A 25,787-nucleotide genomic window follows, 5' to 3' on the forward strand; every position below is an offset into this window, starting at 1 on the left:
TCACACAACACCCAGTCATCACGAGGCAGAGAAAATCCCTGACCCCACCGGGAATCAAACCCGGGAACCCGGGCGTGGGAAGCGAGAACGCTACCGCACGACCACGAGCTGCGGACAGAGAGAGAGAGGAATCGTCTCATTAGTGGAACAATGGCAAGAGACTGCTATTTGTTGTTACTTACACTGCTGCTTTCTTTGATAATGATCAACAAGAACCAAATAATAGACTGTGTATGATAGAACATGTTCTGAACGAGGGTTTAGCGAAAATTTTTCTAAGTTTGAAAATCTTTGCGGCCGCTTCTTTAGTACATGAAATTCTGCACAGAAATTAGAGTCATCTTAGATTTAAAAATCTAGTCAGTTTCCGTGCTTCATTTCAGACTGTATCACTATTAGGCATAAGACTAATACGAATACGAATATAAACATGACAATACGTATATTCTTCCGCGTTTGCTGTTGTCTCACTCTAGTTTTGTGGTTTATTACGCAGACAGGATTTAAATGAGATAGCAGCAAACACGAAACAATACATGGCAAAATGTTTATATTTGCATTATTCTTATGGTGACTAGAATACTGCATGTGATTCACAATTTATGAAAGTTCCTATTAGCAACCATCTCTTCTCACAGATACGAAAAAATTCAGAACGTAGAGTTGGCCATATTGACAAACATCCTAAACAGTCTTGCCAGTCGGATTTTCGTAGCACATTGAAATGGTGCTACATTCTAAGATGAACAATACGGAATTTGTATTTACTTCGTTGGATAATGTATGAAAATGCAGTGATCGAAATTCTGGGCGAAGAAAAAAAGCTCATCTTTCACCTTTAAAAAAAAAAAAAAAAAAAAATTATGTACTGACGCAGAGGTTTTGGCGCCAGTATTTATCTTTGTGCCTACAAAGCATGCCTGTGTAGCGCTACATATATTCGATGGCACAAGTAAGTTGTGGCGGCACCCAACATTTTGCAGAACTTCTGCTTGCTTTGCACTCGATTCTAAGCCGCAGGCGTTTTTTGGATTACAAAAACCGGAAAAAAAGTGCGGCTTAGTTTCGAGTATCTACGGTAACTAAAATAAAAAAACCAAGGTTTTTTTTTTTTTTTTTTTTTTTTATCAGCACAACAGATACATAGTTGTACTTGCATTTGTGTTGTTGAGCTCTTGGATTTCAGAAGCACCAAAAGTACATGGTGAGTCATTAACTACTGCCACCACGAATAACTCTTAAAGTATGATGTGAGCTGAAAAGTTTGTGGGACAAAAGTTGCATGGGACAACAGGGGCTATAATATATGATGTTGGTTTTTTTCTTGGTAGGTGAGGTCGCTTCAGACGCCAACTTTGTTTTTTAAATGGGATGCTATAGTTTGGTACGGTAGCAGCTATTGAGATTAATCCAATGATGTGTAACAGTGAGATCTTTGAAGGTCAAGGAAGGTCACGAAGGTGGCACAAACATCCGTTTATAGAAGGTGTTCGAAGTGATGACCACTGGTATCAATGTGGTGCTGAAATTATCTTAGCGTGGATTGGGTGGTATTCCTTATCACATCGGCACTTATCGAAGCACATGCTCTGACAATTCTCTCTCACATATGTTCAGGTGTAGTTGGAACATCTTTTTAAACAATGTCTTTTACGAATCCCCACAAGAAAAAATCCAGATGAGTCAAGTCTGGTGAAGACGCTGGACACGACCCATCTCCTCCACATCCAATCCAATGATTTGGGAATTGTCCCTGCAACTCATTCCTAGCCATCAGCATAAAATGTACTGGACAATCATCGTGTTGATACAACATCCTGTTCCTTGTTCCTAAAGGTATTTCTTCCAATAACAGACCTAATGTTTCTTGCAGGAATGTGGTATACTTCCTTAGATGAAATAGGGGCCTATAATTCTGTCCTCCAGAATCTCACACCACACATTCACCGACCATGGTTTTTGGTGTGCAACTTGCCGCAGCAAACATGGATTTCAGTTGCCCAATAATGTGTGTTATGCCAATTAACATTTCCATGGTTCGTGAATGTAGCCTCATCGGTAAAAAAAAAATAAAATTAATAAATGTGTCATCTCTCTGGATCCGAAGTTGAGCCCATCAGCAGAATTCAATGCGTCGCATACAATCCGTACGAGCTAATTCTTGGTGGAGACTGATATGGTCCCATGAACCATGGACCTTGCCGTTGGTGGGGAGGCTTGCGTGCCTCAGCGATACAGACGGCCGTACCGTAGGTGCAACCACAATGGAGGGGTATCTGTTGAGAGGCCAGACAAACGCGTGGTTCCTGAAGAGGGGCAGCAGCCGATTCAGTAGTTGCAGGGGCAACAGTCTGGATGATTGATCTGGCCTTGTAACACTAAACAAAATGGCCTTGCTCTGCTGGTACTGTGAACGGCTGAATGCAAGGGGAAACTACAGCCGTAATTTTTCCCGAGGGCATGCAGCTTTACTGTATGGTTAATGATGATGGCGTCCTCTTGGGTAAAATATTCCGGAGGTGAAATAGTCCCCCCTTCGGATCTCCGGGCAGGGACTACTCAAGAGGAGGTAGTTATCAGGAGAAAGAAAACTGGCGTTCTACGGATCAGAGCATGGAATGTCAGATCCCATAATCAGGCAGGTAGGTTAGAAAATTTAAAAAGGGAAATGGATAGGTTAAAGTTAGATATAGTGGGAATCAGTGAAGTTCGGTGGCAGGAGGAAAAAGACTTTCGGTCAGGCGAATACAGGGTTATAAATACAAAATCAAATAGGGGTAATGCAGGAGTAGGTTTAATAATGAATAAAAAGATAGGAATGCGGGTAAGCTACTACAAACAGCATAGTGAACGCATTATTGTGGCCAAGATATACACTAAGCCCACGCCTACTACAGTAGTACAAGTTTATATGTCAACTAGCTCTGCAGATGACGAAGAAATTGAAGAAATGTATGATGAAATAAAAGAAATTATTCAGATAGTGAAGGGAGACGAAAATTTAATAGTCATGGGTGACTGGAATTCGGTAGTAGGAAAAGGGAGAGAAGGAAACGTAGTAGGTGAATATGGATTGGGGCTAAGAAATGAAAGAGGAAGCCGCCTGGTAGAATTTTGCACAGAGCACAACTTAATCATAACTAACACTTGATTCAAGAATCATAAAAGAAGGCTGTATACATGGAAGAAGCCTGGAGATACTGACAGATTTCAGATGGATTATATAATGGTAAGACAGAGATTTAGGAACCAGGTTTTAAATTGTAAGACATTTCCAGGGGCAGATGTGGACTCTTACCACAATCTATTGGTTATGAACTGTAGATTAAAACTGAAGAAACTGCAAAAAGGTGGGAATTTAAGGAGATGGGACGTGGATAAACTGACTAAACCAGAGGTTGTACAGAGTTTCAGGGAGAGCGTAAGGAAACACATGGCAGGAATGGGGGAAAGATATACAGTAGAAGAAGAATGGGTAGCTTTGAGGGATGAAGTAGTGAAGGCAGCAGAGGATCAAGTAGGTAAAAAGATGAGGGCTAGTAGAAATCCTTAGGTAACGGAAGAAATATTGAATTTAATTGATGAAAGGAGAAAATATAAAAGTGCAGTAAATGAAGCAGGCAAAGAGGAATACAAGACTCTCAAAAATTAGATCGACAGGAAGTGCAAAATGGCTAAGCAGGGTGGCTAGAGGATAAATTTAAGGATGTAGAGGTTTATCTCATGAGGGGTAAGATAGATACTGCCTACAGGAAAATTAAAGAGACCTTTGGAGAAAAGAGAACCACTTGTATGAACTATCAGTTTAATAAGTCACGGTTGCAAAATACTAAAGCGAATTCTTTACAGACGAATGGAAAAACTAGTAGAAGCCGACCTTGGGGAAGATCAGTTTGAATTCCGTAGAAATATTGGAACATGTGAGGCAATACTGACCCAACGATTTATCTTAGAAGCTAGATTAAGGAAAGGCAAACCTACGTCTCTAGCATTTGTAGACTTAGAGAAAGCTTTTGACAATGTTGACTGGAATACTCCCTTTCAAATTCTGAAGGTGGCAGGGGTAAAATATAGGGAGCGAAAGGCTATTTACAATTTGTATAGAAACCAAATGGCAGTTATAAGAGTTAAGGGGCATGAAAGGGAAGCAGTGGTTGGGAAGGGAGTGAGACAAGGTTGTAGCCTCTACCTGATGTTATTCCATCTGTATATTGAGCAAGCAGTGAAGGAAATGAAAGAAAAATTCGGAGTAGGTATTAAAATCCATAGAGAAGAAATAAAAACTTTGAAGTTCGCCGATGACATTTTAATTCTGTCAGAGACAGCAAAGGACTTGGAAGAGCAGTTGAATGGAATGGATAGTGTCTTGAAGGGAGGATATAAGATGAACATCAACAAAAGCAAAATGAGGATAATGGAATATAGTCAAATTAAGTCGGGTGATGTTGAGGGAATTAGATTAGGAAATGAGACACTTAAAGGAGTTTTGCTATTTGGGGAGCAAAATAACTGATGATGGTCGAAGTAGAGAGGATATAAAATGTAGACTGGCAATGGCAAGGAAAGCGTTTCTGAAGAAGAGAAATTTGTTAACATCAAGTATAGATTTAAGTGTCAGGAAGTCGTTTCTGAAAGTGTTTGTATGGAGTGTAGCCATGTATGAAAGTGAAACATGGACGATAAATAGTTTGGACAAGAAGAGAATAGAAGCTTTCGAAATGTGGTGCTACAGAAGAATGCTGAAGACTAGATGGGTAGATCACTTAACTAATGAGTTGGTGTTGAATAGGATTGGGGAGAAGAGAAGTTTGTGGCACAACTTGACTAGAAGAAGGGATCGGTTGGGAGGACATGTTCTGAGGCATCAAGGGATCACCAATTTAGTATTGAGGGCAGCGTGGAGGGTAAAAATCATAGAGGGAGACCAAGAGATGAATACACCAAGCAGATTCAGAAGGATGTAGGTTGCAGTAGGTACTGGGAGTTGAAGAAGCTTGCGCAGGATAGAGTAGCATGGAGAGCTGCATCAAACCAGTCTCAGGACTGAAGACCACCACAACAACAACAACAACAACAACAACTGATATGGTAAGGATGATATTTATGGCAATGCAGAATACCACAACACTACTCTGGCTCATGCCAGAGTCCCTTGTGATTTGATGTGAACTAACGCAAGGATCTCTAGCCACAATGGCAAGAGTACCACTTTCCATTTCCTCGTTAGTAACTTTCCTTTGCCGGCTATGTTTCGATGCGTTAAAGATCCAATTGCTCTCAATTTATCATAAACATATTTAAATGTATGACATTTAGGGTGAGTACGATTAGGATATCTTTCAGCGTGTAAGTCTCTAGCTCTCACTGAATTTCGTTGGCATTCTCTGTAAATGAAAATTATATCGACTTGTTCTTCGAAGGAATACATCATTCACATTCACTTGATTCAATGATACTAGTTTTACCATTCCTATTAGTGTCGTATTGCGAAACCATCGAATGGTGATTACATGTCAATGGCGTGTTAGATTGATATGCCATATTTAGTAAATATTTACTATTTGCACAATATACGAGAGAGAATTGTCAGAGCATGTGCTTTGATAAGTGTCGAAGTGACGAGGAATACCACTGAATCTATGATAAGAAGATTGCAGCACTGCACTGATACCGATGGTCATCACTTTTCAACATTTTCTGTAAATGGATGTTAATGCCACCTTTTAGACCTGCATTTACCTTCAAAGACCTTACTGTTACTCTTCATTGGATTCATCTCGATAGCCACTATCAGAAAATAAATACCGAATTATAGCATCCCATTATATATATATATATATATATATATATATATATATATATATATATATATATATATATATATATATATATATATAAGAGTTAACCTTCGTACCTCTGAGGTGACCCCACCTAGCAAGAAAAAACCAATATCACGGTATGACCCCCGTTGTCCCAAGCAAAATTTGTCTCACAAGCTTTTCAGCTACTATCATACTTTTGGAATTATTCTAGGTGGCAATAGTTAGTGACTCACCCTGTATATTCTTTTATCAGCATCATTGCATTCTCTTCAGCCCAGTCCACCCCTCATTCAGTTAATGTCAACAATGGAAGTAGTGCACGTGCAGAAAAGCAGACGAATATTCTCTGTGCTGCAAGTACTGAAGAGGAGGAAACATGAAATTCCTTTGATAACTCACTAAAATAATTACAACCAGTAGAGTATAAGCTAACACCAGCAAAAGCGAACCACACAACTGAATACTGCTCGCTTGTGCTTGCCCAGCTTTTATACCAGAAAGGATTAGCCCTCGCAGATGCTCGTTCACTTAAGTTTGTCCCGGTATAAAATGAGCTTATAGGGAATACTGTGCAAAATTTAATTCCAACTGGAGAGGGTCATGTAGGGATTATTCCTAAAACTGGTCCACTTAATATAGAATAACCCTATAAGAAAAGAGCAATGTCTTACAAATTAACAGATCTGCTATTTCTCTCTTACTTTATTTAATGTTTGTATTGACAATGTTTGGGAGTTCATAACTTAACACAGTGGCTCAACAGAATAAGCCTTCTTTAATGAATTCACTTCTTGAAACTGATGACCTCAACCCAATTTTATAACAAAAAATAATTCACGAACATAATCTGTATTACATGTAATACGATATTATAACCCTCAAGACTATAACAATGACTTGATAACAGAATTCTGGTCCACTTACCCACTACAATTACCTTGGTTATGACTTGTCTTGTGACAACATACAACACAAAATGAGCAACAGGTACATAAACATGATGAGCTGTGAATAAAATTTTAAAAGATGGTTGTTCTTCTGGTGTTGCTACATGGAAGTGATTAAAATATATTAAACAACAAGACATTCACAATGCAGAAATGAAATTTTTAAGTTACCGAATTACATGAAAGGAGGGGGAAAAAAAAAATCAGAAATGGAGACATTAAGAAAACCCTGCCGATAGGTTGGGCATAAATAATGTTTTTTAAGAAACAGAACAAAATGAAATGAACAAAAAATAATGGACTGGTTAAGAAATGTCAGGCAAAAGGAAAATGAGATGGCAAATCAAGTCAAAGGTGTGAACTGTAAAATCACTTAATTTACGAACGGAAAAAGTTGAAGAAGAAGAAGAAGAAGAAGAAGAAGAAGAAGGTCAACAGTTACAAAACATTCCCCTACCTGATCAGCTCCAGCTTCCAGCAAAAACCGCACCATGTCTAGATGTCCCTTATAGCAGGCAAGAGTCAGTGCAGATTCCTTAAACTCATTGGAGTGGGTATTGATTCCCGCACCATGTTCCAACAGAATCTGTCGTGAGAGGAAAATTAACTGTAATGTCACTGCATTCTTTTCTCGAAAAGATTTTCTTTAGTGTGAGAAATATTTTACAGAATTAACTTCAATTACCCTTGCAACACCAACATGACCTGCACTGGCTGCTTCCATCAGGGGAGTATGGCCATTTTCATTATGATCTTCAACATTAGCAGAGTTTTCAAGAAGTGTCCTTACCACTTCTTCATGGCCTCCAGCACAAGCATACATTAAAGGTGTGTTGCCTGGAAAAGAACCATGGTGTGAGATTCATGCAAGTCCACTAAACAAATTTAAAGCAAAATGGCATGAAATTACCTGACGATGACTGAGCATTCACATCAGCAGAGTGTGCAATGAGTAATCTCACTATATCTACATGACCCGCTGATGCAGCTTCCATCAAGGGTGTGCAGTCACCCTTGATCCCTCGATCCTCTACATTGGCATGCATGGCCAGTAACACCTATAGAAAGAAAAATAAAGCTTAAAAACCAATGTTCTGACTGACTGACTGACTGACTGACTCAATCATTGCCCAACCCAAACCACTAAGGACAGAAACTTTAAATTTGGAGAGGGTGTCGATCTTATACTGTAGGCATAGTTTAAGACAGGACTGTTTGAAATTCCACTCCTAAGGGGGTTGAAAAAGAGGATGAAATTTTTTTTAACATATTGCTATTACAATACTGAAGCTAGAACTATGAAAACTGGATGTTGCAGTTTGTGAAGAACATAAAAATTTGAACAACAGAAAAAATCTGCACAGACCATACAGTCTATGTGAGTGAAGCAGCAGATGCTAAGCTAGTAAGAGTATAAAAGCATTAACCATGTGGCTTCTGTAATTAAAACATACCTGAGCTAGCTCGTAGTAACCGGCCGAACACGCCAATGAGAGCAAGCTCTCCCCCTCTTCCGTCGTCTCGTGGACACTTCTCCCTTCTGTCAGCAGTTTGCGTACTGTTCCAACGTCTCCGTCAGTACAAGCCTCAACTAGTGACCTATTAGAAGTTTAAGGAACAAAAATTAAACAGCTGTAATTTTTTTTCTTCAATATAAAGCATTTTTATGTCACAATTACTGCTACAGTAGTTATACTTAATGAGTTCACTTTTCTGCACGAAGCTTTGTGGTGTTCTTTAGAAGATGTCAATCTGCTTATTTGGTACTTTAATTACATTTCTGCAGAATCTTCTATTGACTGTTTACCTCGCTGGTGCTAACCATTTTCTTTGACTCTCTTCAGTCTTTTGTTGTCAAGAGCAGTATATCACATGACACTCCAGCCAATACTGTCACTGAGCCACATCTGGCTGAAGGGTGTGCTTCAAGATGTGCATAGGTATTTAGGTTTTCTCTTCGTGTCAATTTCGGCATGGTGAGAGTAGTCAGTCACAACAGTGTTCATTATGGATGGCGTAATGCAAACACAGCAGGTATTATGTTAAGAAATGACAATTATAGTTTTCAAAGCAGATAAATACTATGGAGAGTCCGAAGCAGAAGGTGGCATGATGTAGTGCTCAGCTCAGCATTGTATCTTGTCCAAGATCTTGTAGGAGACATGAATTGGTCACCCCTTACATGCAAACGTTCTAGCAAATCAATAGTTATATGTCACTCAACACTCCTGCAGTTCAAGCTGTTACGGCAAGTTTTGTTCCAATCTTGTCCTCTTTGATTACTGCCATGTCAATATGCAAAATGGCTACAGCAATCTTTCGTTTCCTTAGCAAACAATCATATTAATTGCATGATCATAGTGGACAGCATTTTGTTGATGGATTTCTTGAATCACATAGTACATAATAAACCTGTTTTGATTGTGCAACTCACTTTTCTTTTAGGAGCCTGTAAATAGCCTGAATAGTTCTTAATTATCACAGTAGTGTCATGGTTAATGACCGATACACAGAACTGTAAATTCAAATTTCTGGATGTGTGGTCTCCCTACCAAGTTACAGAAATGCACTGAACACATGCTTTATCTACTTTAGCAATAATCAACTATTTCAGAACATTATGAGTATCTCTTCAGAATTTAACTTGGTTGAAATATCTCATTTGGTACTAATTGATCATCAATATTTATAATTTCTTCAGGATAGCAACAACAACAAAGGAAATTGTCAACTAATTTCTCTCTGAATACAGCAAGACTGAATTCTCAGCAAACAGGTATTCAGTTTGGGTAAATTTTTAATCAAAATGGAGCCTTCTGAGAAGTTCTTGACATATACCTCCTAAGCAATGTCTTTCAAGATCATGTCTCCCAAATTTTCAAGTGGCAATTTAATCAAGTTCACAAGTGATGGAAAGTTTAAATCCCCCAATGTATTTTATTTACACTATTTGAGCAAAAGTTTTTGGAAACCTCTATGTAATGTAGAATTGATGGCTAGATGTCATAGACATGGACCCACCAGTCTAAGTGGAGGCAGGGAGTATTCTCTCGTGGTTTCATCAGCAAAGCAGAAGCAGTAATAGCAGGGTCAGGAGAGGTCAACATAGACCAGTCACTGGATATAACACAAGTAAGAAACCCAACAGGGACATCTCAACCTTACTAAAGCTGCCCAAAACGACTGTTGGCGATGTGATTCCGAAGTGAAAACATGAAGGAACAACCACAGCTAAACCAATACCAGAGAGATCTCGTGTACAAAAGGACAGGGACTGTCAACCACTGCAGAAAGTGTTTGTAAAAATCACATTAAATCAGTGAAATAGATCACTGTAGTTCCAAACTGCTACCAGCAGTGCATAGTGAGTTCAGATGAATAGGGTAAAATGGTTGATCAGCTGCTCATAAGCCACTTATTTCAGGAGTCAATGCTAAGCGATGATTGAGGTGGTGTAAAGAGCAACAGCACTGGACAATGAATGACTGCTGATGAGTCATTTGGAGTGAAGAATCATGCTATATCCCGTGGCAATCTTAGGTTAATTGTCAGGGTTTTGGTAAATGCCTGGAGAATGTTACCTGCCATCATGTGTAGGGCCCACAGTGTAGTACAGCATTGGTGGTATTACAGTACTGCGAGTTTTCCAAGGTTCGGATGTTGTCCCTTTATTGCACTAAAGAAAACACTAAATGCGGAAGGATATGAACACATTTTCTAGCATTCTGAATTGTGTACAATAGAGGATCAGTCAGGAGACAGCAATTTCATCACGATGACAATGCACCTTGTCATAAAGCAGTATCTGTGGGGCAGTGATCTGTGGACAGTAACATTCCTGAAATGGACTGGCTTGTCCAGAGTCCCCACTTGTACCCAACGGAATCCCTCCAGTCATGAGTTAGTTATGTTAACTTTGCTCCAAACCCCAGTGTCTGACATCACTACCTTCATTGGTGATGGCTCCTGACAGACATGCAGATACCTCAATGAACATGTCTCCAGCAGAGTTTACGTCGTCATGAGGGTGAAGGGTGGACACACTTCACATTAATTTGCATTGCCTAGCAACTATGCACGAACCTGATACAAGTCGCAAGCTGCCTATCCAACGGCTTTAAAAAAAATCAATTTTTGTGTGATTATTGATTGATCAACCTGTCATTTAAAATTCTTTCATAAGCTAATCAGTAAGAGATTTAATATTATGTTAAAAGTTTGACAATAAGACAAATGTTACAGTTAGAAACTTGTGTGTGCATCCTGAGGCAGAGTAACTGACCATGTGCAAATACCAAGACCATGAGAACACTTAGCAATTTGCAACTTTTTTCATTGACGGTCCCCCTAAAATGATTAAAAGAAAAAAAAAGTTTGCAGCTTACTACATGTCTGCTGTTCACACAGGAAAACTTCAGCACCAATCATGACATTTCAATGTATTACTTTTTTGTTACACACACTATTTGACATGTCAATGTATTACTTTTTTATTACACACACTATTCAGAATAGTTTGCAGACAGTACACACACATACCAATGAATGTGTCTGCAAAATAACATTATTGTACAACACAGTTCATGGGATATGGCATCTCAAACATTGAGACGCGTGAAAAATTAGCTTTTGCTTCAAATGGAGTGCTAATTACCCACACTCTTTTCATCCAGTATTTTATGAGAGCTTTTAGTGACTTCCAACAAACTTTAACTTCAAAGCCTTTCTAAACTTTTTCTCACTTACATGCTTAATGGCAAATATTAACTCACTTGTGAATCAGACATTTGAAGCTATTTTATAATGAGAGTTTGACTATTTAAAGAATCAAAGGGTTTACTGTCTGGAGACACATTTGTTCAAATACTGATCAGAGCTACCAGTTGTAGTGGTCTTGTGTACTTGTGAGAATGTGTATGTGTTTTTCTTGCTGAAGGCAGCTTTGGCTAAAAGCTGTAAGTGTGAAACAATCTTCATGTGCCTGTCTGAAACTAAACGGTTCACCTTACGTTAAGGAACAATCTATCCTTTTCCTAATATTATTGACGTTCCAACCTGGAGTTTCCATTGTTTTCAGTATATGAAGCATGTCTGACGTGGGAAGTAACAACAGCTTTGATGACATTATTGAACATGGTGGTTTCCACTTATGGGTGCAGAAAATCTATTTACTTATTATGAATACAATTTTGAGTATAAAATCTATTTACTTATTATTAATACAATTTTGAGTATTACTGATCTAGAAGCAGCTAGAATTCACAAAAGAACCATTGGTACTACATAAAACACCAGAAACAAAGGGCAAATGGTACTTACAATAGTAAAAAAAGATATAAATACATAAGAGCGCAAATGTACTGAGAAGCTGTTGCTCGTATGTCACGAGGCACACTTGGAAAATCCTGTTAACTGCACAATCAAATGCTTTCGAGAAGGCACAGAAAATACCAGTAAGCAAATATTTTGTCCTTTTAAACTTTGTGTAATTTGGCTCAAAAACTGAAAATTGGGATATTCTGTGGAGAGACCCTTTCAAAATCTACATTATTTTGAGATTTTTATGTTACTGTTCTAGTGCACATTATCTTTTCCAGTACCTTTGAGGTGGCAGTATGCAATGGAATTCATCTATTATTAATATCTTTTTTACTGCCTTTCTTGTAAATGGGTCGGACCATAGCATATAGGGGTCTGACAATACCATACATACTTCAGTCTGTCTGAAAATATGCCACCTAAAAGGTTTCTGCCTTTTACTGTTGAAGTGTCATCTCATAAAAGAAACTGCAAAATCACACACACACACACACACACACACACACACACACACACACACACACACACACACACACACACACACACAAAATTTAGGCAACAAACTACAAATATAAAGAATGAAGTGCTAACTTCCGCATCTGAATTTTTTCAGTTACAAAACTGGAAAGGTTTCCATGGCCAGTTATTTAATACACCAGGTTGTAAAAATAGCTGCCTATAGGAATAGAGACAAATATTTCACTATTAATAATTGAATATTCTTAAACTGTGTTTTACTAAAAAAAGTTCTTATGAACTCACAGGATTTACAGTGAATGTAAACAAAGTCCCTTTAGCTGGTATGTAGTCCTTTATTGGCAACACTACCGGTTTTGCACCGTTACAGGTGGAACAATTAGCCCTCAAACAATCGCTGAAACTATGATGTCCCATAGTTCAGTTTCAAATCAAAAATTTTGATCCATTATTGTCTGTTGTCAATATTAAAACTGAATTAAGAATGCACAGGGTGGTGAGACCATTAAGGTACTGTGGAAACAGCATGCATTTGTTATGTAAATGCTACAGAATAGTAATTGGTGCTGCTGTACTAAGAGTTCACATTGGCAAACATTCACCCCAAGTTTGATACCATGTATCATGTGATTCCCAAGGCTTTTTTGCAGACATACCTTAATAAAAGATATAAAATCAGTAGCTGCGACAGTTGTCGCAGGCGTTTCCCGTACTCTTTCTACATCTGCTGGAGCAAACATGTATTATAGGATGCTTTTACTTATCTTATGCCTTTTATTAAGACAAATCTTCAAAAATAGTTTTGAGAATCGCATGATTCGTGTTATCAAATTTGCGAATGTTTGTCAATATGAGCTTCTAGTACAATACATCCAATTACCAGTTCGCAGCATTGGCAGAACAAACAGTTGCCCTTTTCACATCTGCTTACGGGTCTTACCACCCCTTGTTTTCAGCCTGACATTCGCCTACTTGTCCTTAAGACAAACTTTGCTATTGACAACAGCCTGCAATAGATCAACATTCTCGTTTTGCAAATGAACTATAGGATAGTGTAGCTTATCAATTGTTTGAGGGCTAACCAGTGCATCACCTGAAAAGGCATCTGTAATGGTGTGAAACCAGTAGTGTTTCCAATAAATGACGACATACCAGCTAGAGAGACTTTTTTTACATTCACTGTCAATCACATCAATTCATATGGTCTTTCTTAGTAAAAATCAGTTTGATGATTCTTAAACATTAAGAATGTACTTGTTAGCTGTGGCTGCCCTGTGTACAAAACAGTATGTACAAACATTTCAGGAACACTTCAAGAAGTCTTCCTGTGAGTTTGTTGTTAGTGCAGTTATTTTAAAGCAGTCAGACATTTCAATTATCACTGTTCATGATAACACTCAGGTGAAGTCCTATTAATTAATCTGAACCGAAGCTGTTTTTAATATGAAAAACACGTATCTTCTGTTCCTATGCTTATACGAATGCCATCTAATGCTAATTTTTAAAAAAATGTTTATGGATTATTAAAATACCTTTCAGGTTGCTGGCGTGGGTTTTCACTCCTCATACGTGTTAGGGCAGCTGCTGCCTCGTCCAATGCGCAAGATACACTAGAAGTCAAGCGCCGCAAGACCTCCGGATCTGCTAGATGTTTCCCATCTCCTGCAGATAATTTTCCAATACCTGTACATCAAGTTAAATAAACGATCATCAGTACTTGTGTGTAGTACATGATGCAACATACAGCATTATGTAGCTTATGCAATGGGAAAAGTAAAGGAGAAATCTGTTGTCTGCATTATACAAAACCCTACCTTCTTGACTAATTTCTTATACCTGTTGTTGATCTTCTCAATTTGCTATACACTCCAATACAAAAACAATGCATTAACTTTTAATATTTTACTGCGCAACTCGCAGAAAAGAGAGTAAATGAAGGACAGTAAGATCCTGCAAATTTGAAGTTTTCACATAAGCAGTGGTAACATGCAACATACAAAAGGTACATTAAAAAGGTAACATCCCTTTAAAAATGAAAATTGGTCACTTCCAAGACTGCAAAGATTTACTTTATGGGCCTAAAATTTCTGATTTTATCTGCCACTAGAAAATTATACGCCATGTTGATCAGTTCCAGTTTGATGCTTTACAATTACAAGAAGTTTAAACATCTGGAAAGATGGTAAATCAAAAGGTTCTTCGATCAGTTCCTTGTCAGTCCTACCATTTTTTCCATCACTTAGCACTTCTCTCACCCCTGGTAGCCTTGTAAACCACTATGGTGTTCAAAACAACCTTTTGGTCAATCACAGCTTTACTCTGACAGAGATGAATATTGTGCAATAACTGCTACTCAGATCTCCCTAAACTTGGGACAAATGCAAGGACTTATAAGCATCCTTCAACATTTTTAATTTAGCAATACTTCAGCACCATTACAAACACATCACTGTAAATTAAATCCACTTTTTTTGAGCCAATATCTGCTTAAATGATGCACACAATTAAGATCACCCCACTAGTGAGATGCAGTTTCTTTCTCTAATTATGATGGTGATTCCTCATAAAATTACTTCCATGAGACACAGTATGTGTTGGGGAAGCATAATGGTCTATGACTTTCGAAAACAGTCCACAACTTTAGCAGACTGGTTTGCTCAAGATTCATTGTCCATAGCACGTACATTCCTCCTGACTGTATCCCAACTGTGACCAAAAGTAATGAGGTTGTCTGACCTCAGGAGCTAGATATTCTAATGTAGAGGTGTTAACTGATCTGCTGACAGTTCTGGTGGGATAGGATGTTGAACTGTCTGTCATACTGTTTGTCTCCGAATACCAAAGTAATGAAAAAGATTCATTTCATCTCCTGGAAACATTCGAAGACTATCACTTATGAGGAATGTACAGGCTGATTCTGGATGCATTACCTAAATTGCATTTAATACACCTAAGGCCTGCCAGGGTGTTTACCAATTCCTACATCTCTACATTCTGAGCTGCAGGTAAATCTTCAGAGTTGTATGGTCGTGGTCCAGCAGCTAAGACATCCAATCATGGAACTCTTCACTGGGTGATCCCTACTCAGAATTATCCTTGCTCATAACTGGATTGCACAGTGGCATGTTCCTGCTACCAACCTATGACTCCTGTGGGAAATAATCAGATGTTCCTGCTACCAACCTATGTCTCCTGTGGGAAATAATCAGAGGCACCCCACAGAATGGTGACTTCACTCACAACATGCAGGTGATTCTGCAATGTCTGACTTCTTGTCCACAAAGAATTACCAAATGATTAACTGCACTGTGGTAAAGCCAACAGATGTCAGTAAGACAAACTTTCTAATGCTGAAGGGTTGATTGTCTCTAATTCCCACTCTCAAATTAGAAGGAAGTTGCAATCATACATATATACATACATACATACATAGAAGTATAATGTGTAGATAACTAACATTGTATATAATAGAGGGAAACATTCCACGTGGGAAAAATATATCTAAAAACAAAGATGATGTGACTTACCAAATGAAAGTGCTGGCAGGTTGATAGACACACAAACAAACACAAACATACACACAAAATTCAAGCTTTCGCAACCAACGGTTGCTTCATCAGGAAAGAGGGAAGGAGAGGGAAAGACGAAAGGATGTGGGTTTTAAGGGAGAGGGTAAGGAGTGATTCCAATCCCGGGAGCAGAAAGACTTACCTTAAGGGGGAAAAAGGACAGGTATACACTTGCGCGCGCGCACACACACACACACACACACACACACACACACACACACACACAAGCAGACATTGAATCAGAATGGCCTGACAGACCATGAACTTAGTCTTCCCAAATCTGAGGTCAGTGTGTTAAATGTACTATGTCATATAGTTATGCCTAACACATGATTCTCTCCTGTTTATACATACTACGAACAAGTTGGCATAATAACATGAATAATATTTGAAAATGATAGTTTGCTACTTAGCTTGTAAAGAAAATGTGGGTGCATTTTCTATTTCAGAAGAAGGCCTTTCAGCTGAAAGCTTAAAATGTGTAGCAGTCTTCTTGTTATGCTTGTCTGCAACCTAACATCTCATCTGTATGGTGAATAGTAATCTATCAATTTCAAATACTGTTGTTTCATCTTGAACTTTCCACTATTCAACATGAAGAGTAATTATATACTGTTTATTTAGTTTAGGCAGTAGCTGAATAGGATTGCAGCTTACACTCGCCATCCCTCCAATGTGATTCAATGTGTACATGGAAAATAGTACAGAAAACCAAGGACAAATGATGAAAGGGGATTAAAGTGCAGGGAGAGGAAATAAAATACTTTACACTTTCTCCACAACATTATACCTGTCAGAAATAGCAAAAAGAATTGCAATGTCAATCGGACTGAATGTACAGTGTCTTGATGAACAGAAGCTTTTGAAATATGGTGCTATAGAGGAAAGCTGAAGATAATTTGACTATCATCTGTGAACATCATATAAAGCATGTATTGCCATTTTGATGTATGTTATTAAGATCAGACAGTTTCAGTGCAGCCTCAATAGGCTAGGCTTAAGAATGAACCAGCTGGTTCATAACTAGTTGCCAAACATACGTGCTGCAACTATAAAATTGTTAAACACTTCACGAAATAGTATGAGATATTACTAGTATTAATGCTGCTGCTAAAATGCAGCAGCAATTTAAAAATTAATGCAAAAGTAAAGAAATCTTGTAGTCTTGGTTAAGCAATTTTTTGATCTGACTGATACAGAAATTTTAAGACTGAAAAGTAAATGCCAAGATTTTCACATCCCTTTTCACTGTACATTGTCACAAAATAAAAACATGACAGTTTCTTTTCAACTATCACATACAAGAAAATAACTAATATGATTGAGTCAAAACTGAACCTCAGGGTAAAATAAAGTGCTCATCATTGCACTTTTATTAAAACAGTGTTCTCAGGTGTCTATGTGGATTGAATCTATTTTGAAGAATGGTCACAGTAAGACATTTGAAGGTCTTTATCATGGAAGTAAGGTTGTATTAGGATACCTACCATTTTATACTTCCATAAAATGGCTTTACTGGTATTAAGTGATGGTTCTGAACAAAACAGCACATTTTGTTCATAAGGCACAGAAATCTGGTTAGTTAATGGTGTCCAATTTTCAGAGTACCTTGATTCAGGAGTTCACTTTTATTTCATAACATCAGAACAAGTTTCAAGGCATTATCATCTAAGGTAACTGTGACAAGATCAGTATAGGTCAGAAGCCTTAATTAATGAAATACCAATAATTTCAAAATAATGTCCTTCACCTATAAGAAATTACTATGAAATCTATAAGACATTACATAACAAATTTCCAATTCAACACTATATAAACGCTCCAACTACATTAATATGTTAACTGAATCTCCAAAAATCAGAGCATTAGAGGAACTGGGGGACGTAAAAGTATGAAGACACTGAATTCATTGCCTCAAATTAAACTTATCCATTCATTTTTTGAACTGCTTTGATGAAGCTGCTCTGAGTGCCAAGCGAGAGTCCTATCTATGCCTTTCAAAAGAATACCACTTCTCCATACCTCATTCTATCGAGTAACCTCAAAATCTAAAAATCAGAGATAAACATCCGAGCTGTTTTCATTCGTAGTATATCACTAATCTTATATACGAAATCCACAGTCTTAACCCTCAGTTGGTAACATCTGTCTCTTAGGCGGGTATAAGCACTCTCAATGTATTGTTGACAGACGTGCATTGTTACTTGGATCTGATATTTCAGCTACGCTTGAACTTGCTACTGTGTGGACGTCTGTTTCATTTCCATGACATTCAGGGGTCATCTTAGTCTCCCAGACGGATGTTACCGTAAACACCAATTTTTCACGTTACCAACTAAGGGTTAACTCACCGCCTACCATATAGCAGGTATGCAGCATCTCTTTCTTTGTAACAAGCACAAATGTACAAGACTGTCTGTCCATGACTACACACCTTGTAACCACCAAAGGAGTCTAAGCCACACTATTCATAAATATATCAACGGACAAGACAGGTAAACCCTACTATGCCTGTAGACAGAGTGTGGATGTTTGCAATGCTTCATAGTACTAAGCTGGAAGCAACCAATTCAAGTTTGATACGGTGTAGCCAATTACTAGTTGTTAACCAGTCTCCTTCTATATGCCCAAAAACACCTTTTTTATTATATAGGCAATTTTTGTTATTGGCATACAAAGCCTTTTTGCACTACTACTTGTAGTTAGCAATATATCTGAAATACAATATCTTGTATGTGGTGACACAGATCTGAAATCTTGTCCTACGTCTTTGATGTGTTGGAAAGTTTTGTTACTAGTTGGCAATCAAAAACCATTCACTATGTGATGAAAAGTATCCGGACACCCCCAAAAACATATTTCTCATATTAGGTGCATTGTGCTGCCACCTACTGCCAGGTACTCCATATCAGTGACCTCAGTAGTCATTAGACATCATGAGAGAGCAGAATGGGGCGCGCCACAGAACTCACGGACGTTGAACGTAGTCAGGCGATTGGGTGTTACTTGTATCATACACCTATACGTGAGATATCCAGACTCCTAAACATCCCTAGATCCACTGTTTCTGATGAGATAGTGAATTGGAAAGGTGAAGGGACACTTACAGCACAAAAGCGCTACAGGCCGATATCGTCTGTTGACTGACAGAGACTGCCGACAGTTGAAGAGGGTCTTAATGTGTAACAGGCAGACATCTATCTAGATCATCACCCAGGAATTCCAAACTGCATCAGGATCCACTGCAGGTACTATGACAGTTAAGTGAGAGGTAAGAAAACTTTGATTTCATGGACGAATGGCTTCTCATAAGCCACAGATCATGCCGGTAAATACCAAACGACACCTCACTTGGTGTAAGGAGCATAAACATTGGACAAATGACCAGTGAAAAAACATTGTGTGGAGTGATGAATCACGGTACACAACGAGGAGACCCGATGGCAGGGTGTGGGTGTGGTGAATGCCCAATGAACATCGTCTGCCAGCATGTCTAGGGCCAATGGTAAAATTCGGTGGTGGTGGTGTTTTCACGCAAGGGGCTTGCACCCCGTTTTGTGTGGCACTACCACAGTGTAGGCCTACACTGATGTTTTAAGCATCTTCTTGCTTCCCAATGTTGAAGAGCAATTCAGGGATGGCGATTGCATCTTTCAACATGATTGAGCACCTGTTCGTAATGCACGACCTGTGGCTGCATGGTTACACGACAATAACATCCCTGTAATGGACTGACCTGCACAGAGTCCTGATTTGAATCCTACACAGCACCTTTGGGATGTTTTGGAACCCTGACTTCGAGTCAGGCATCACCAACAGACATTGATACCTCTCCTCAGTGCAGCACTCCTTGAAGAATGGGCTGTCATTCCCCAAGAAAACTTCCAGCACCTGATTGAACGTATGCCTGTGAGAGTGCAAGCTGTCATCAAGGCTAAGGACGGGCCAACACCATATTGAATTCCAAAATTACTGATGGGTGAACTAAGAACTTTTAAGTCATTTGCAGTCAGGTGTCCTAATACTTGTGATCACATAGTGTAATTACACAAACTTTATGTCCAATGATCTGTAGTATAACTTGTGGTTTATCCTAAATTGTAGATGTTAGCCTTATCTGGCACAAGTGAACAAGTCTTCTTACCAGATGATATGACCTGGCTGACCTAAAAGTTCCACTCCTTTACATTAGGAACTTACACTTATTTGATTCCACAACCGAAAATACATCATGTTATCATTATCTCATTCACAACAGATCAAGAGCAGGTGCTCCAATTTTTGAATTGCTGATAATCACTTCAAATGGTGGTTACTGAAATATGGACTGCGATAGCACATGGGCAGCCGAAGAATACGAACAACTATCTAAATTCTATATTGAAACACCAAACTTCACACCAAGCACCTTGTTTTTATTATATGTGATCACAAATAATTTACTTGACATACCCGCTGCTTCAAGAAGAGCTTCGAGCCGTGCTTGAGTTTCTGGGTCCACAGATGGCTCTATTGTCTCTTCAGGAGACAGGAACTTTGAGGTTTCCAAGCGTGTCTCTTCGTCCAACTCCGCTTGATCGATAACAAACGATTCAACCTGCAAGGCACAGAATAACAAAATCATGACCAAGTATAAAGACAACATCGAATAATACGTTCCATAAACAGTTTTTGTGTGTGTGTGTGTGTGTGTGTGTGTGTGTGTGTGTGTGTGTGTGTGTGTGTGTGTATTCCACGTGGGAAAAATATATAAAAAACAAAGATGATGTGACTTACCAAACGAAAGCACTGGCAGGTTGATAGACACACAAACATACACACAAAATTCAAGCTTTCGCAACCAACGGTTGCTTCATCAGGAAAGAGGGATGGAGAGGGAAAGACTAAAGGATGTGGGTTTTAAGGGAGAGGGTAAGGAGTCATTCCAATCCCGGGAGCGGAAAGACTTACCTTAGGGGGAAAAAAGGACAGGTGTACACTCGCGCACACACACACATATCCATCTGCACATACACAGACACAAGCAGACATTTGTAAAGGCAAAGAGTTTGGGCAGAGAGTCCTTACCCTCTCCCTTAAAACCCACATCCTTTCGTCTTTCCCTCTCCTTCCCTCTTTCCTGATGAAGCAGCCACTGGTTGCGAAAGCTTGAATTTTGTGTGTATGTTTGTGTGTCTGGTAACCTGCCAGTGCTTTCGTTTGGTAAGTCACATCATCTTTGTTTATTTATTTATTTATTATATATGAGTTTAAACTGCATTGAAATATGCATGCTGACCCAATACTCTTGTCAAGTAAGTGTTACAATGTAACCTTCGGTGCGCAATATCAGTGATAATTTCACTCTGAAAGCATACAATACTAAAACTGTACGTTTCAAAAACAATCTGAGAAAGAGGAAAGTAAAAAAAGGATTTAGACTGAACACTATAGCAGGCAACTTCCTGTTGAACTTTTGCTCTTTCATTAGGGATATGTTTTGTTTTCGTTATTTGTACAACTTTAACTTAACTTCCAAATGTCAGTCAGTAATAAAAGTGTGTAAGTTGGACGTATTTATTCATCGCAAGCAACTTCTGCAGATTTTTTTTTGAGTAACTAAACATAACTCAAATATTTTACTACCAAAGCTTGAAGCATATGTACACTTCTACAAAAGTGTGTAGTTAATAAATCTTAATAGGATTATTCTACAAACCAGTTTTAGCTCTGGAGAACAGGTCAAAAACAATCCCTTACCATCTTCCCAAAAATCAACATGAAATCGCCACAGACTTGAAACCTGTACACCTAATTAGTGGCAATGCAATCTGAACATTTTTATTTTATACTCAGATTTAGCAAACAATTTACTGTGATCTCCTTGGAAGAGGACTATCAGCTCAATTTTGTCAAGGATGACAGATTCTCTGAAGTCTCATTTAAGAAGGCATTCTAACACTCTCAAACAGTGTTGCAAAGTTATTCACAGAAAACCTCGAAAGGAATGCATGGATTGAGAGGCAAGTGTGGTTCCAATTACACATTACATACTTCACGACTAAACTGTATCATGCAAGAGCAACAACCACACTAATTATGGTCAACGGACTAATACCACTTTCAAAATACAGTGAAAAATATTTAGTTAGAAGAGATTCACAGTGTCTAGACTTATTCATGAAAATAAGGTATACCACATTTTGAAGAACATTAGAAAATTTATAATGATTAGTATACATGCAAAATGTGTTTCATGAAAATACAAAAACAGTTCAAGATGACAGTGGAGAGATGCATGTCATGAATTTTAGTAAAGTAAGAGAGCATATCAATCAGTGAAGCCAATTTTCAGAGATATTAAAATAAAATGAATGTGAGCAAGACATATGGCTAAGCAAACAGATGGTATATGGAGCAATGTAGTTCTTTGCTTTATTCAAAGATATAAAAGATGAGTCAATGAAATGACATCAAAAAATACGCAGGAGCACAAGAAGTGGCGGAAGCAATCTTTAGTCAGCAGGGTGTGATGTGGTTGATGCATATGCATCAGAGTTTTTTTACGGGTAAGACAGGAGAACTACAAACGACACATTGAACACCAAAACATGGGACAAAATTAAGTCTCAAATGTGACAGGACTCTTGATGCAACTGATCTAGTACATCTGAAATAAGTAGCTAACTAAGACAAGTGCTAAGACAAGTGATAAAAGTATAAACAATTTATATTAATAATGTGACATATTGAAAAACATTAAAACCATACAACAAAACACAACCAGTTACGATAGTCCCCCTTTTTACAAAAATTAAAAAACACACACACACACACACACACACACACACACACACACACACACACACACACACCGATGGTTACTGTATTAAATACATGCAAAAGCTGCAAAATTTGTGGATAAATTAAGAGTCACTGAAGGGAGTTTTAGTTCTATTATCTCTGTAATAATGTGGCACATCAGAATTACAAGCAAATAGTGACTTCCCATTTGCTGCAGAATTTATACTCATGTACAGTTCCAACAATCATACACTGTGTACACAAATTTCAGCCAATGTCAACATTGCTTTCAACAGATCTCACTTGACAACCCTTAACCATCATCACCTCATTGACAATAGACACCAGCATACTCAATTTGAGGAAATTTATTTACTGACATCATATTCAATTACAAAATACTTTCTGTGAGGTAGGAACCTTTTATGCACTGGTTCTAGTCATCTTACTTAGTTGCAAAAACATCTTAAAATTTCTAAAAAGCAAGAATACCAAAGGGGGGATGTGATCTGTGCGTGAACAAATAACGTAGATGACACACAAGATAGTTTTGTATCACAAGTACACACAAAGCCAACAAACATCTCAAACATTAATTGTAATAGGAAAATGATTTTTAATAGTAGGAAAAGAAAGAAGGAAAAGTAGTTAGAGAACATCTTGGTGAGGTAACAGAGGATGTAGGTGCTTTATGCAAGGATTTCACAAAGGAGGATGCCGTGGTTACAGTGGGTGGTCTGGGAAATAGCATTGACAGAGACTCTGAATATTCCATAGAGAGTGACCTGGTGAAGATAGCATCAGCAACGAAGCATACGAGTGTGGGATTTGAGTGTGTGTTGAGACGCCATGATCGGCCTCATTTGAACTCTTCCGTAGGGAGGGTGAACTTGAGTTGGAGTGGCTGCTTAGGACGGATATAGGGTCCCATATTGGTTCGATTCCTGTGGATGCTATCAATAGGTGGGACTACACTAGGCATGGCCTTCACCTCAATAGGAAAGGTAAGGGAAAACTGTCTGGGTTGATTGCAGAAAACTTAAGGGGGGACACTGGCACAAGTGGTAAAATACCAGTGGTCACAGGTGTCAGAGGGATGCCTTTTTTAGGATAGGGAAGGGGGAAAGAAAACGAGTTTTAAGAGACATTGGCAGACACACTCAGTTTGAGAAAACAGATGAACAGGAGTCATATTTTATCATACAGCCTCCATTTAAACAGTGTTTAACAGAAAGTAATCAGAAACTGCCAGTTCATCTTCGCCAAAGCAGTTACAATCCCATTAGTATGCAGTATCAGTTATCTTTATTAAACCAGAACATTCCGGGACTTAGAAATAAAGTTGATGAACTACTCATTTGTATCGATGAAATGAAGTCATCTAACCAAATTGACATAATCTGCCTCTCTGAACATCAAGTGACCACTGATATAGATATGTTAGACATTTCAGGATTTAAGCTAGCTTCCTACTTCTGCAGAGTAGATATGGATGGAGGAGGAGTTGCCACATTTATCAAAAACTGCCATAAATTCAAGAACATTGACATTAATAAATTCTGTTTAGAGCAGCATCTAGAAGCATGTGCAACAGAAGTAGAGTTCCATAACAGATCCTATATAATAATAACTATTTACCGAGCACCTGCAGGAAATTATAATCTATTCTTAGATCATCTAGAAGCTCTTTTGGGTTATTTAACAGGAAGAAACAAAGAAATTTTGATTGCTGGTGACTTTAATACAGATTTTCTAATGCAATCTTCCAGTAAACATTCACTGCAGTTAGTAATGTTGTCTTTCAATCTAACTCACACTGTAAACTTTCCAACCAGGATCACTAAATCCTCACGGACAGCCATTGATAACATTTTTATAGACAAATCAAAGGGACAAAATCATATCATAAAACCTGTTATAAATGGACTATCAGATCATGACATGCAGCTCCTTGTTTTAGATGTAAATTCTAAGCAGATTATCAAGACTGCTAAATCTGAGTACAGGAGAGTAGTCAATCAACCAAAAATTGAGTGTTTTAGAAAACTGCTCAAAGATATGAACTGGAAAGATGTTTATAGTGCTCATGACATGAATGAAAAATATAACACATTCATGAACAATGTCAGTACCATGTTTGAAAACTGTTTTCCTCTAAAAGTTACTCAAATTAAACAGAAGTCTATAATAAAACCATGGATTACACAAGGAATAAAGATTTCCTGTAAGACAAAAAGGAAAATGTATCTGTCGACCAAGAATAGCTCCAATGCTGATGATTTAGCTAAATACAAAGAATACTGTAAAACATTAAAAAAAGTAATTCAGATGTCTAAACAAATGCACTATGAGAAGAAGATAGCAATGTCAGGGAACAAAATAAAAACAATATGGGATATAGTGAAAGAGCAGACTGGTAGAACCAGAAAGGAACAGGAGCAAATAGCACTAAGGCTAGATGACACATTAGTAACTGATGGGCATAGTGTGGCAAATCTATTTAACAAGTACTTTATATCCGTTACTGATAGAATGGGACTTTCAGGATCAGTAAATAATGCCCTTGAATATCTGAAACTAGCCTTCACAAATAGCTTCAAGTACATGAATATATCACTCACTTCACCAAAAGAAGTAACGTCCATAATAAAATCTTTAAAAACAAAGCATTCTAGTGGGTACGATGAAATATCAACAAAGTTAATTAAGGCATGTTCTTGTGAGTTTAGTACAATTCTAAGTTACTTGCGTAACCAGTCAATTATAACTGGCTAAAATATGCAGATGTTAAGCCTGTATTCAAGAAAGGGGATAAAGAGATACCATCAAAATACAGACCGATTTCATTTTTGCCAGCATTCTCAAAAATT

The 25,787-nt window shown here is 38.1% G+C and overlaps 1 protein-coding gene across 1 annotated transcript in view; it reads right to left on the reverse strand.

The window, feature by feature from the left end:
- The window catches only part of LOC126253159 (ankyrin repeat and KH domain-containing protein 1), a 241,908-nt gene that overhangs the window by 197,878 nt on the left and 18,243 nt on the right, over window positions 1-25,787 (reverse strand). Inside the window, exons 2-7 of the mRNA XM_049954320.1 lie at window positions 20,587-20,731; window positions 14,098-14,248; window positions 8,224-8,368; window positions 7,680-7,827; window positions 7,455-7,606; window positions 7,227-7,355 (exon numbers count right to left, since the gene is read on the reverse strand). Of these exons, the coding sequence (XP_049810277.1) occupies window positions 7,227-7,355; window positions 7,455-7,606; window positions 7,680-7,827; window positions 8,224-8,368; window positions 14,098-14,248; window positions 20,587-20,731 (870 nt within the window). The remainder of the gene's footprint in view (window positions 1-7,226; window positions 7,356-7,454; window positions 7,607-7,679; window positions 7,828-8,223; window positions 8,369-14,097; window positions 14,249-20,586; window positions 20,732-25,787) is intronic.

This window comes from Schistocerca nitens, chromosome 1, assembly GCF_023898315.1.
Source record: "Schistocerca nitens isolate TAMUIC-IGC-003100 chromosome 1, iqSchNite1.1, whole genome shotgun sequence".
NCBI lineage: Eukaryota > Metazoa > Arthropoda > Insecta > Orthoptera > Acrididae > Schistocerca > Schistocerca nitens.